At 40.1% G+C, this 15,361-nt stretch overlaps 1 protein-coding gene across 1 annotated transcript in view; it reads right to left on the reverse strand.

Moving 5' to 3' along the window:
• The window catches only part of LOC146812905 (killer cell lectin-like receptor subfamily B member 1B allele A), a 163,958-nt gene that overhangs the window by 107,179 nt on the left and 41,418 nt on the right, over nucleotides 1–15,361 (reverse strand). The window contains exon 3 of the mRNA XM_085614637.1: nucleotides 9,143–9,238. Coding sequence (XP_085470763.1) covers nucleotides 9,143–9,238 — 96 coding nt within the window. The remainder of the gene's footprint in view (nucleotides 1–9,142; nucleotides 9,239–15,361) is intronic.

The following is a 15,361-nucleotide window of genomic DNA, read 5'->3' on the forward strand; positions in this document are numbered from 1 at the left end:
TTATAGGGTTTGTGGGCCCTGATTTGTGGGTGGTTTTATCGGTAATGTAGTTTTATAGGTTAAAAGTTCTTTGCTGGTGTTTTGAGAAATTTGCAGTAAAGGAAGAGAAGCATAACCTGAGACTCCGGTCCTGACATAGAATCACTCCGAAATGGGAAGCATTTGACCACATGCCAGAAGACTTCCGAAAGAAACTTTTTACAAAATGTATGCCGTCCCTTAAACAGGGAGCCTCATCACCATTTCTGTTACCCAAAATTATTGAGTTTTCCATTGCACCCTTTTGCACTCCATTAAGTTGGATTTTAAAATCCAATTAAAATGAGTCATTGAATTATTTCTCTAGCTGTCCCCAGACTGCAATTATGCATTAGTTGTTATGCTGTAGCCCTCTGTTTACCTGAGGGCATAGATATCTTTGCCACATTGAAAAATGACTTTGGATGTTTCTTATTGCTAGAACGTGTAAAACATTACATTTCTATGCCCTTCTTTTAAATACCATGCACCCTGCTCTGTGGGCTTTTAAGACTTTCCTTTGGGATGACTTATAAGCATTAAAAAGGAAGGTTTAGGCCTGGCAAAAAGTTTATTTTGGCAGGTTGAAATTGCAATTTATAACTGCATACCCATGCTGCAGTGGCCAGCCTGGAGCCATATTTTACAGTGTTACTTTAGTGGATGGCACAATGAGTGTTACATTCCACTAGTAGCATTTAATTTGCATGCCCTTGATAGAGGTTGTATAATATACTACTTACTTAAGGCAGATGAAATGTGCCAATATGGTTTATACCAATTTTAACATTTTTTTAAAAGGAAGGCACACACACACTACCACTGGTTGGAAGAGGTAAAGTGCATAGGGTTCTATGGCCAATCTAAAAGGGATCAGCAACAGAAGGCAAAAGTATTGGGGTAACACCATGCAAAAGATCGTCAATTCTAACATGTTTCCCCATTCACCCTGGAATATTACAAAGACAGTTTCTATCATCGAACAAAAAACAAACAAAGACCCCTAGCTGGTCACCAGTTTCAATACTAAATGTTGATGCGAAGATTTATGGTCCAATGATCATCGGAATGTATGCCCCAATCAGTGTCTGCCTGACAACAAATGTTTATTATTGAAAGGATTACCACTGTATATACTAATATAACAGCTACCTTGGTAGAGTGGGCAAAGGAATCTTGAGATGTTGGGAGAGCTTCCTATTGTGTGGAGTGGGGATTCGTCTCATCAAGAAAATGTTATTTAATGAGTTTGAAGTGGGTTTTCCATCTCCAGCGGTCCGCGGCAGGGATACTCACTGGCTCCTCATCTGTATGCATGGTAGTTGGAACCGCTAATTATATGCATTTCAAATGAAAAGATAACCATCCTGGGGCCAAAGTTCATATATATAAATCAAAATTAATTAATCCATGAACATCAAACAAAATAATTCAAAAGCAATGAGCAGAGATTGCCTGTGTCTGGTTCTGATTTTTTTCTATCTGAAGTTCATTTTGGTGTCACTTTTGTTGTTAATGTTTTCTTCATTTTTGAAAATAGGTTGAAGGATTTTTAATGGACAATGTTTAGACTTTTTAAATGCTTTATTACTGCTTAATAATGTAAACATTTCCTAAGCTAAGCCTGTTTGCTCTGTGCCATAGCTATCAGGGTTTCAGCCCAGGTTTAATTTCTGAAACAGTGTGATTGACCTGACAAGTTTGTTGACTCGTTATTTTGGGTGGACTCACATTCACCCCAATGAATAATATATTTTCTTTCAGAACTGTCTTTGAATACTATTATCAGTAGATTCCTCATCTTCAACGTATTCACCACATTGGAGAGCAGAACAAAACTTCTTACATATGGTGGCATAAAGTTCTACATGGAGGTGCACTTTGAATTTCTCAACATTGTATACTGACAGGAGAGACTTTATGAGGCTTTTAAGGTCCTCGTATGCCATGTTATACCAACCTTGTTTTCTGAGGCACACTACCACTGCAATGTATCTTTAACTCAGCTGATTGTAGGGTGTCAGTGGAATGCTCTTCCCAGACGTTTTGAACCTACAATTTATTTCCTATGCTTTTAAACTCTATTTTCTGACCTGACTTTGTGATTGCCTGCATGCATTCTTTGAAAACCACAATTGTGTCTATGCCACTGGGCCTTAGCCAAAAACTATGGGAACACTGAAATCAACTCACCCATTGACTCAGCTAATTAATTATGTCAATCTCATCTGACTGATTACTTACTAACTGCTTATGCTATAGACATTATTTAGGGGCTGAAACACATTTCGAGTGGCTGCTGCATTACTGTGACGGAAATGAACTTCTGGCTGCCGTCTACATTCTTGTTACCATTATGAAAACTAGGAATATTTTGACTGTTCACTGTGTTTTTATTTATGTGTGGACTATTTTACATGTACTTTGACTTGTAGCTCTACTGTAAGGACCATGCATAAACCCACATATATATGGAAGAATTTTTTTTGTGTATATGTTATTGATGAACTTATCAACTCCAGCAATGTGCTTCAGTCAAAACTGCAATGAATTAAAAGGCCCATTGATTTTCACCCAGCATGGTTTCGCTTTAGTGTAATTAAACAACTGTCATGATGAATTATATCTCAGTTCCATGTTGACTGATCAACTGACTAAGCACTGGAAATCACTCACCTGCCACCCGACTGGATACAAATTGGTGGCAAGAGATGCTGGATGTAGCATCAACATGTTTCCACCTTCCCCAGTATCAACAGACATTGTCCATGTTTCAACCAGATGTTTTTGATGATACATGGTGTTGTAGTGGACCATCTATTATGTAACTAAAGACAGAACCCCTCTTGTTACCTGTACAGTCAACAAGATGTATTAATTGGTCTATTTTTATCTTAACTTTGTTTTGTTAAGTAGTTTTTTATGTGTGACCTCACTACTTGATAAAATAATATAATTATAAATACAATGTTCTCAGCTAGGAGACAGTGTCCTCAACACAGTTGGAACGCTGAACTTAAAAACTGGTAAGGAAGAAATATCCTACTTCAATTTCATGAGCTTAACAAGACCAGCTACCTCCATGAGGGTTAACTTCAAAACACATGATTTACAGGCAATTCAAATAACCTCAAAATGCAATGTTATATGTTATGTTATGTTAAGTCCTTTTATAGCGCGCAATAGCTACTCCAAAGAGTGTCCCAGCGCGGAGGCAAGAGGAAATTCAACATAAGGCCAGCCATTACGGAAACAAGTGAGTTTTTAATAGTTTCTTGAAAAGGAGCGGATCTTGAGTATTGCGCAAGAGAAATGGAAGAGCATTCCAAGCCTGAGAGGCTCTAACAGCAAGAGAGCCGCCCCCCAATTTGGAGCGAGAGAAACGTGGCACTATAGCCAACAGAAGAGCTGAAGAACGTAGCAATCTAGACGGGACATAAAAGGAGAAGCATTTCTGCAGATAGATGGGACCCTGATTGTAAAGAGCCCGGTGAGCAATTACCAAAGATTTAAATTTGACCCTCTCAGCCACGGGCAGCCAATGCAGGGTGCGAAGATGAACACACATACTGCTTCTTCTAGCGATTCCAAGAAGCAGCCTAGCGGCCTCAGTCTGGATCACCTGCAGTTCATTCATAGAGTAGCCAGGGATGCCAACATACAGGGCATTAGCATAGTACAAGCGGGACAAAAATAATGCCCGAATAACCGTTTCTTTGGCAGACCTAGGGAGGAGAGGGAGAAAACTCCTGAGTGTTTAAAGAAGACCAAAACAACAGTCTGAAATCTTATTCACATGAACAGAGAAGGAGAGATTGTCCTCAAACCAAACTCCTAGATTTTTTGCGGATTTCCCATTAGACGAAGGAAGGGGAAATCCAGGAGGCCAGATCCTACTTCTGAAGTCCAGGGGAAAGTTGCCGTAAAGAAGGATCTCAGATTTGTCTTCGTTACACTTGAGTTGAGCCCTAGAAAGCCACACAAATACCGAAGACAAGCACTTCTGCACAGGCAGTACAGAGTCAGCACCCTTACCCCATGTGAAGAGGAGCTGGGTGTCATCAGCATATGCTATCACCTTAGCCCCCAGCTCCTCGGCCAAAAAGACCAAAGGAGTAACATAGATGTTAAAAAGAAGGGGGCTAAGGGAAGACCCCTGAGGAACGGATGTATGACGTTACAACGCGAGTCAGTACAACGCGTGCTGTTACAAGAAAACTTTTACAACGCAAGTGGATTTACAACGCATGCTTTTACAACGCAAGTCTTTACATCAACTTGCGCTAGATGGCGTGCTAACATTAGAAAAGTGTAATTTACTATTCCAACTCCAGTCTACTTAACAGTAGGGAAGGTGTTGGGATAGTAAACTACACTATTTGTAATGTTAGCACGCCATCTAGCGCAAGTCGATGTAAAGACTTGCGTTGTAAAAGCATGCGTTGTAAATCCACTTGCGTTGTCAAAGTTTCGTTGTAATGGTAGTGCGTTGTAAAAGTTGCGTTGTAAAGGTTGTTTACCCTGAGGACCACCTGTAGTAACCTCCTGCAAAGAGGGGGCAGCCAAACCTGTTGAACCCGCCCTTCCAAGAAAGACCTCAGCCAAGCCAAAGCCAAACCAGAGACCCCGATCTCCGTGAGGCGGGTGAGCAGCTTGGAGTGCGGGACCGTTTCGAACGCAGCCGACAGATCGAGCATAACCATAGCTGCTCTGCCACCAGCGTCTAAGCAATCACGGATAGCTTCAGAGATATCAACCAGCGCTGTCTCCGTACTGTAGGAAGCCCGAAACCCAGACTGCGCTGGATGCAAAGCATCAGATTTTTCCACAAACTCAGTGAGTTGTCTGGTAACCACCTTCTAACAGACTTTGGCTAAGCTGGGAAGAAGAGAAGTTGGGCGGTAATTCCCGGGAATCAGGGAGTCGAGAGTAGGCTTCTTCAGCAAAGGAAGATTTTTGGCCTGTTTCCACTCCAACGGAACCCGAGACTCACCAAGGGAGGCATTAATAATAGCGTTAACCTCAGGGTTAATGATCTTCGCTACTGCTGCCAGCAATCTCGCCGTGCAGGGATCCGTGGGAGAACCGGACTTCAAGCCCTTGAGGATCTTCAGAGAGCTGACCAGATCCACAGGGGCAAAAGCTGACAATACGTGTTTTAATGCACCCTGCGGTGGCACAACAGGCCCCGCGGCCACAGGAGAATCCGCACACAAAGCGAAGGTCTTCTGAATCAGACAGATTTTATCTAGGAAAAAACTAGACAAAGTATTGCACCAGTCAGCCGTGGCCGGGCGAATACACGTTTGAGCTGTAGGAGACGTAAAACTCTGAACTATATGAAAAATCTCCTTGGCATTGTTACGGGCCTGCTAGATACGGGCTGTAAAATATTGTTTTTTGGCCTGAAAAATGGCCGAATAGTAGATTTTTTGTCTGCCCCTAAGGGCGGCCTTGGCCGAGGGACACAGTAGCCACTGCGACGCCAAATCCGTTCAAGTTTTTTACATTCCTGTTTAAGCAGGTGCAAATCAGAAGAAAACCAGTGATTCGACGGTGAGGCTATCGAAAATCTAGATGAAGTTGGAGTAGCAAGCAGAGACATAGACTTAGCTAACCAATTCGTAAAGCCCGCAAGACTCCCCTCAAGGTCGGGAGTAAGGGCCGGTCTTGAAGCCGCCAGGACCCCCGCCAAAGTAGCGGGATCCCTATTGTTTTTAGAAACCGTATAAAACATCTACTTCACTTTTAGGCCCTGCTTTCTTTCAGATTACGATTATGCCTCTTCCAGATAAATTCTTGGACCTCTATTATTCAGTATGACGGACAATCTACTTGTAAGGGTCATTATGTGAATATGAAGATTTAAACAAATCTCTTAACATCAATACATAGACACAATACCCAAGGCTGATCAATGTTATTGCTTAGAAAAACAGAGCTACAGTTCAGGCTGTACAGCCTCCCAAGTTTAGACAACAGAAAATCACTTAGACTCCCTAATTATACAATCTTAGACCTCAACATGTATAGATGTATCTGGTGATAATAAGGTGAAAAAAGCATCAAGAGACTATGTAATGCCTTTGCATGAGACAGAAAAAGTGCATATCAGCAAGAAGGTGGCCCCAGAATATTAGTTGTTATTTTTGTTAAAGTCAATTTTGTGTATTTATGAAATGCACTCAATTTTTCCCAAAATAAAACCACATCATTTTCAGTAAAAACACTCATTGTGTTCTCATGTGCCACCAATATATTTTTACAGATAACATTCCCTGGCAATATATGCCAGCTTCTAATTTCAGTAAAATAGCAGTGTATCATTGCCAGTATCCACAAACGCAAGCCTTGCATTGTTCTCATTTTTGTCTCCAGCAAACAGCACTTTGCTTTCTTAGATGGTTTGTACATATCAGAAATATCATCTTGTCATGTTCAACAAATGAACTAATTTTCCCAGCTGAGGCCATCGTTCTGAATTTTTGGGCCTCATTGTGATGGCGGTGGGTCTGCCACTGTCAGGCTGTCGGTGGCGGTCCCACCACCATCGGACCCTGCAAGACCTCCTGCCGCATTATAATGGTGGGCAGATGGAGGGAGGGCAGAGAGACCAACCGCCATGCATCCGATGAGCTCAAGGAGCCTGTCAGTGCGTCAGAGGCACTGCAATCCCTACAACTGTGGTGGTGTCTGCTCAGGCACTGCCGTAGGGATTACAATATTCCATTCCTCCGGCCGTTTCATGGTGGAAACCCTCCATGAAAAGGCAGGCGGAAAGTGACTTGGGGCCCTGTAGCGGGCCCGCCTTGGCCCTCCGATATGGGTGCCTGGTGGGCACCTATGGTGCCCCAATACATATCCCAGCACCCTTTGGCAGGCACCGCATGGCATAGTTTATTTTGGACTCTGGCGTGTGCTGCAGCACACGTCGCAATAGATAATATACACATTGCGACCACCTTGAAGGTGTTTGCATCCTAATCCCGATGGCGGGACCGCTGTCAGCTAGTCGGGCGGTCCCGTTCCCGACAGGATGACGGTCGGAATCTTGTCCGACCGCCCTCATAACCAGGCCCAATGTTCCTGGGGAAACACTAAATCTGCATGAGAATTCATCATTACATTACAGTAAATCTATCTAAGTATTATGAAAATGTGTGTATCGCTTGGGCTTTAAGAAAGAAAGCTATTCATAAATCTGAACCCAGATAGAGAAATGTTGTATTCTCACTCCCATTTATCAAGTGTTTATGGATTGTTGCACTTATTTATTCAGCTAATTTCTCCCTTCTGGATATCCCCAATGTTTGCTATTTTGAACAATCTCCCTGTTTGACCCTCTGAATATCCTATGATTGACTGTGACACTCTCCACCTTGATGTATAATTGGTTTCTACGTCAGGTTTACAATTTGTTGTAGGACAATGTTTCATCTTTTTACTTTTGTATCTCATTTAATGTTTTTATTGCTTTTTATAGTAAGGTAACCGCACTTTGATGTCATCTGTTTTTTATTTTGCATAAATCTTTAAAGAACTTAAAATGTTTTTTCATCATACTGCTCTGCTGTGTTATAAGGGCTGTCCCAAAATATACGATTATTATTAATATTATGATGAAAATACAAGTGAAGCTCTATGGATTGTGGAATTGCCTTGTGGGACTGGTTTTCAGTTTGTTATACTGCACTGAATTTCCCATTTCCATTGGATTTGAATACATACATTTCCCACATGCTCTGATCCGGTGGTAAGACCATGAGGGAAGCTCTGGGTAGGTCTGAGAACGAGAGGAGGGATTGGGGTGATTAGTCGAGGGATAGCTGATTTCTGGCAGGGGAAGATTGTATACCCGTCTGTGTCAGAAAAAAAATTAAACATGGAATGAGGCTTGCATGGTGCTGTAGCCAAAGCCTCATGCAAAGTTACCATTACTGCATGGTAAAATGAGGGCTAGTTCTCACACACGGAGAAAACACACACACTGTTTTGCCTGACTTGTAACAATGGCTTAAGAAAGTATATTTTTTTTTTGCTTTGACTTAATCTTGTCCCAAGCATAATATGAGTTTTTAACTTTGGATGAATACACTTCCTTCTTTAAGCACTAACCATCAGCTGGACACTTTCTGAAATTACCCAACAAATATATTATCCTGTGGGTACACTGTAATCTCCATTGGTTTTGTAACCTATTAAATGTTTTCCAGGTGCTCCAAATATGTCCAATCATTGCAGCGGAATGACCTTAAAATCATACTAAAAGTCACAGTTGGCCCTTGTCACAATCCTGGTGCCTTCTTTCAACTCACAGGTCTTATGCATCGTATGTATTTAATTCTAAATTTAAATTGTTATTCCCTCTGAAACACTGATGTCCACTTCATGTATAATTGTTTTTAACGATTTATCTCTAGCAAATGTCTTCATTTTGTGTTAACAATGAATTTCCTTAAACATGCTCCACTGTCCATCACATACTTGCTCAGATGGTTCAATTATGTGTCCAAATGCATTTGATCAATAATGCTGTATTTTACCCACCCAATTCATTTTACATGCTATTCATACTTCCTTAAGGGATTAACTATTGAGCATCATATCATCAGCAATCAAAACAATTGCGCTTAATTAAATAAATCCTATGGGTTTGACAAATGCATATTAAAATAAACACAAACTTACTTGGTAACCCTTGTTTACAAAAAATTCAACTACAATTAGAACTCATTTTCATTGGCAGCTTTCTGTGGGCTGTTAAGTCCTATACCTAGCGAACTCATGAAATTTATAGGTTTTGTCATCCATCATTTAAGCTGCTCCATCATAGACTAGCCTGCTTCCTTTTTCCCATTCAATATTCTTTACATCACCATAAGATGATTATAATTTTTACTGTAGTTTATGTGCCAGGCTAATTGTTTTTCCAAAAGTAAATTGCACATCTTAAATGTATTTAATATATGTTACTTTCATTCACTTTTCTGTACTGAAAACAGGTCATCTTTATTCTGCTGTTCAAACCAACTGGATATAACATATGTATTTGTCCTTCACTTATCATTTGAAAGAAAGGGGTGTTGTCTAGAATAATATTATAAATGAGCTAATACCCACTTACTCAGAATCATTTGGGCAATCACCACACCAAGCAGACACAGCACCATAGTCCCCAGTATCCTGGAGAGAAAATTGCAAATAGGAGATACAGCAGGAGCTGAAAATAGAGAGAACTTTTAAAGCTATAGCAGTCTTGGTATTCACTGGGTAAATAATTTAGTAATATGCAAATAATGTTTGAAAAAAACGAATACAAACATATTAATTTGAAGTGGATATTGAGTCGATGATTTAATAAAAAAAAGGCACACGTAACATCAATTCAACATACATATTTTGTGAAACACCACGACATTTGCATGAATAATCAGAAATAAAAATAGAAGCAGAGACGGCACAACAACTATGCCAATCTTGTAATTACAATATAATACATGTTACTGTCATATGTGAGTAACGGAAATATTGTTTATCCATAAATGTATAATTTACAAAATACTCTTGAGAGGGACATAAAAGATTGCATGTATTTATTTAATACAATAATTTACAGCTTATTGTAAATGCACTTTAAATGTTACATACCAAGCCTGATAATACATTTGATATTTTGAAAATATAAAAAGAATTATGTCTGAATTCAACAATGTTTAACTGTGTTGTGCGTGCATTCTTCTGTATTTTAAGTGAAATTATTGCTTTCATAAAAATTGCAAAATGTGTGATCAAAATGTTTAAAAAGTGTTTGCAGGTGAGAAGATCAACAATATGGATGACAGCCAAAATAATTTAATGTCATTTTTTAATTTAATAATGTAGTAATTTTACTTCATTCTGATATTTTCTCAATATTTAACATGAACTTACATTGAAGTTTGAGCATGGGATTTCTCACAACAGTTTGCTTTTCGAGACACCCCTCAAATCACGATTCATAAAAACATCACAATAATAATAAACACTATTAAAAAAACAAATGATAAAAACCAATCATGACCATATTTAACAGGATTATTGACACAGCATGAGTTTCATCCATTTTAAATTCAAGAAAATCCCGATTTTACCAATGGGGAATGAAATGCACACTGATATGGAGACCTAAAACTACAAATATTCATACTCCTGCTGACTGAGGTTTTCTAAAATCCAGAAGAAAAAGAAGGGGGTAATAGAATATACTGGACTGGCACAAACGCAGGCATTAAACTGAGCTCCAGGCGAGGTTATAACATTAAAGAGCAGAGGTCTAAAGTGAATTGACTAACTAAAGAGTCTAAAGACCTCTTCAGGCCATGCAACGCAATGTCAATCTAGCACTAGAAGTGAAAGGATAAAGAGAGTAACAACATGGAGATTATATGCTGAGAAATTGGGTGGTTTAACAATGGTTATGAAGACTACTCATCCCTAAAGAAAGTATGAGAAATCTAATGAGACATGAGTTACCTGGGACCAAGAAGTATGTGCAATAGATTTGTAATCATTATCTATGTCCTGAAGAAGTTTGGTTAAATCTTTGAACCTGCTGAAACGCTGCATTGACATTCCTGTTAAATATGTTAAAGACTGATTTAAATTTTTTTTTTAATATTGTGTTTTATTACTGTGATGTTTTTATGAATCATGATTTGGGGGTGTCTCAAAATACTAACTGTTGTTAGAAATCCTATGGTAAAACTTCGATGAAAGATCATGGTAAATAAAAAGTAAAATGTGTGAAAAACCTTTAGTAAATGAGATATTTTTAAACTAAGCACAGGTGTGCAAGTGTACTACACACTACTACTGAAGATCCTCTCAAAACTAAAAGTACATAGGGAATGCCTACTAATCTCAAGGTATTGCATGAAGGGAGGCACCTTTTGGTAATGAGACTAATAGCCTGATTTTGAGTTTGGCGGTGTGGGAGCGGGCGGCACACCACCATCCTGCTCCCACACCTTCAAACCTTACCACTGGCCAGATTACAAGTTGTAATCCAGGCAGGAGGTCCTGTCGTAACTGGCTCATGGCACTGCCTTTCAAAGGCTCATAGTAGAGCATTAGGAAGGCAGTGTCATGGCCTTGCCACGGTATGTTGCAGCATAGCCTGGACTGTAAAGTCCATGGCGTGCTGGAACTGGGGGTGCAGAAAGACGGGGGCACACCATGTTCCCCCTTGCTTGCACCCACTTGCACTGAGGCACCAGGGGGCCATCTAGGGCCCTCTAAGATTCCTTACTGCCATCTTTTCACTGCCATAATAAGGAGGGCAGTGAGGAAACTCATAATATGCTTGGTAGTGCTGCAGCGGCACCACCAAGCATATTATGGCCTCAGACGGCCACACCACCTCTGAGGGATGAGAGATCCCTCGTCGTTGTGGTAATCCACCACCAAGCTCAGGATATGGCAGACTGCACAGCCACTGCAGTGCCACACTGGGTTCCACGGACCCGCAAACTCAGAATCAGCCCCTAAGTCATTAGCAGGTGTGTGTGTAAAGTCCTTTATTGACTGGAATCTTTGCCTTAATATCTCACTTCAGCTAGCTCAGAGAATCAATATTTCATATCTCCGAGCTAAATATAGAAAATTTGGCATATCCTTTTAGTTTTTCATTCCAAATTAGCTATAGAGTCAAATTTTCACATTCATTTCTGTCACAAGTTTGAAAAGACAAAATAAGAATTAATTTACTGTTAAGGATCAGTTTCCATTTTTTAGATTATTAAACATAAATTCGGACAGGAAACAATCAGTTTCTCTCCCTGCATTAACTGTGCAAATGGGAAATGCATATCTTTGGTTTTCATTTGCATCTCCCTGCAGTCACTCACAACATTAAGGCCAATATCTGAGCATGCAGACACAATTGGCAGTTAAAAAAAAATGAGACTGCTCAAGCAGCTGCAGCTATGCTCATGTGGTAGAGGTACAATTCAAATATTTTAGTTGTTTGTCCTGTTATTCCCATAGACATAGTCCCTTAGAGATCACTGTGTGGGTGTACAATTGTCAATTAATGTGCCGATTCCGATACGGGTCGGAAAGCACTCTGACCGAGCCGGATCCGGAGTGTTTTCTGACCGAGACGGAGTCCTGCAGTCCGACTGTGCAAGTAAGATGCGGCCGTGTGCTGTCGGACTTGGTTCGGCGGACTCCCATAGAAGTCAATGGGAGCCGATCGTACGACGCGTACATGGGCTCCCATTGACAGAATGGGTACATCGCGGACAAGTGCGCCCCCTACAGTGAGTATGCGGCGGTGCCATCTGCACCATACCTGCCTGTGTTGGGGGTACCCTTGGGTCTCCCCCTGTGTTCGAGTCATAGGGCTGCGGATGACAGGGCGTCCGACGCGGACCCCCAAAGGCAACCACCCGGACGTTTTGCGAGCCGGACACTCCAGCTCGCACAGGCTGTCTGACGCATGCATCGTATTGGCTAGGTCATTAATCACATCCATTGCACGCCACAGGTGGCTTACGACCGAGTCGTACAGAGCGATTCGGACCCGGAAACGACTCGGTCGGTGAATTTCATGTAGCTCGCATCGTACTTGCTCGCTCGTACAGCTGTACGAGTCGGGCAGAAAACACGCTTACGCCTCGTAGTTTTTCCGGCCGGATCGCGTTCGGTGCCCTTCCGACCCGGATCGGAATCGGCCCCTAAATAAGTGTGGAAATATGCTATTTGGAACTTCATTTTTCTATTCACCAGCATATAAATATGGACAAAAATCTATAAGATAAGAAAAATATGAATATGGATATAGATGCAGATGGCAAACAATGCCATTAATCCCAGAGCCCTATTTATATTTTATCCAGGTTCTCCTTTACTTCTACAACAGATGTATTACGGTCAAGTTCAGCTCTAAAAACTTTCAAATTTTATTGACAAATAAACTCTTCCAGAAATCCAAAACTTCGGGCCATGCACCTTTACTGTTGGCCTACAGTGGGCTGGCTTTTAAAATTGTTCTTCTTCAGTACTCACCTGAGACCATAGTAATGAATTAGTCCAGTCCTACAGAAGTGGGATGTGAGGTACAGTAGTTCAGCTGTGTGAATGTTGCTGAAGTCTTTTTAGTTGCTATCTGTTCTCACTTGATGTAAAAATCCCAGTTTTAATGGCGTGTGGACAAAATATTGACTTAAAATGTTGCGACAGAAATATCAAGACAGAAATATTAGAAATTAAGTTTTGTGACACACAGATATTGTGATGCACAAACATCAATGACAAAAATATCTTTTATGAGGTACGTAAGGTTTAAGTTTTAAATATTATCAATATCTTTAAAATTGATTTCAATAATATAGTTGTTAAAAATATCGTTTTTCAATTATTTGAATGTTTTTAGTCAATATATCAATTGTATGTGTTGCTAATATTAATATAAAGTATTTTTTAAATATAGCTTATAATTTTAAGTGATTTTTGAAAGTTTGATTCAATTTTTAATAATAATTTATTGTATTGTAAAGGTTGTTGGGTTTATTGGAGGTAGGGTGAGAAGTTAAGTAGGATATGATTAATCATAAATAATTGAATAAATTTTATCTCATTATATGATTGATATTTATCATGTGAATATGGTAATACTAATGTACTTTTATTATATGTTATTTGCCGGCTGTTACGTTTGTAGGGGTAAAGGGTGTGAAGTTAACTAAGTAATAATTAATTACCAATTAATTATTAATTGTCAATTAATTATTTAACTGATTTCTAAATATGTGACATATGGAATACTTACTTATCTTACTCATATTTTAGTTGCAGAATGCTAGGTTTGTAGGGATGTAGGGTGGGAAGCTATCATATATTGTATTTTAGATATATACATATATCTATATCTATATATATCTATATATATCTATATATATATATATATTACCTACTGGCGGTCGCCAGTAGGTAGTTATAGTTAGGACCCCTTTTCCATAGGAAAACCTCAACATTCTATTTTGAATAACTTTGGCGCCGGTCGATGAATCCTCGCGAATTTCTCAAAATAGGTGGGGCGCTACGCTCCGCTCCTACCCTGAAAGTCTCGGGGGGATTCGTCAAGCGGGGGCTGAGATAAAAGGGGGGTCCCAAAACGCGTTTTTCCCATGCATTTTTCCATAGGACCTTTAGAACGAGCTACAGCCCGAACGGCTGAACAGAATTACTAGAAATTTGGCAGAGAGGTAGTCCCTAGGTCAAGGAAGTGCCTTTTGTAGGTTTGGTGTAAATCTGTTCAGTAGATTCTGAGAAAATAGCCTTTAAATCAATATATATATCTGAGCCCGCTTACGGTACGCTTACCGTACGCTTACCGTAAGCGTACGGTGGCGTGCGCGAGCGCGATTCTGATTGGCTCTTAGATCTTAGTAAACATTCGAATCGGCCGAAACCAGGAAGCGGCGTCCGCCATTTTGTCTCTCGCACTGAGTGTTGTTTATCAAACATGATGGCCAAAAACATGTTACGGGGCTGTTTTGACAACTCCCTCCCACATAGTCATGTTGAGGGAGTCCACAAACATCCCCCAAGAGCAAAAACGGTTTTATTTTTTTTTCGGCAATTTCGCGGGGTACGCTTACCGTACGCTTACCGTAAGCGTACGGAAAAAAAATAAAAATAAAAAAAACACTATCCACACTTACCCCACCCCCTGTGCTTTTGGTTGGCGAAGGCCACCAAATGTACAGGGCTTATTAATAGGTAAAAAAACTAAATTTTGGCAACATGAAATTATAAAATCGAAATAAAAAAAACACTATCCACATTGACCCCACCCCCTGTGCTTTTGGTGGCCGAAGGCCACCAAATGTACAGGGCTTATTAAAGTTGATAAAAACCGTGCACGGAACGAACTGCGTTAAGTGGGCGCGCACGCCTCGAATGGCGTAAAGTAACTTAGCATTTAAAAAACCGTACAAATTCACTGAAAAAACCATAGGTTTCACACACGTTATAGTTAGGAATTAGCATTTAAAAAACCTTGCAAATTCACTGAAAAAACCATAGGTTTCACACATGTTATAGTTAGCGGAAATTTTACTGATAAAAAACCTGTGAAATTGCCCCGTTATAGTTAGTGCTGGCAACTATAACTCACGCGACCGCAATCTTCTGCTGATGACATATGTGTCTTTATGAAAAAAAAATATTTGTAATATATGTATAGCTAAAAATGTATGGAAGAAGACATGGGCAAATAAGTGTCTAAATACAGTATTAGCATCAGCAGAGGATTGCGGTCGCGTGAGTTATAGTTGCCAGCACTAACTATAACGGGGCA

The sequence above is a fragment of the Triturus cristatus genome, chromosome 7 (assembly GCF_964204655.1).
Source record: "Triturus cristatus chromosome 7, aTriCri1.1, whole genome shotgun sequence".
Taxonomy (NCBI): Eukaryota; Metazoa; Chordata; class Amphibia; order Caudata; family Salamandridae; genus Triturus; species Triturus cristatus.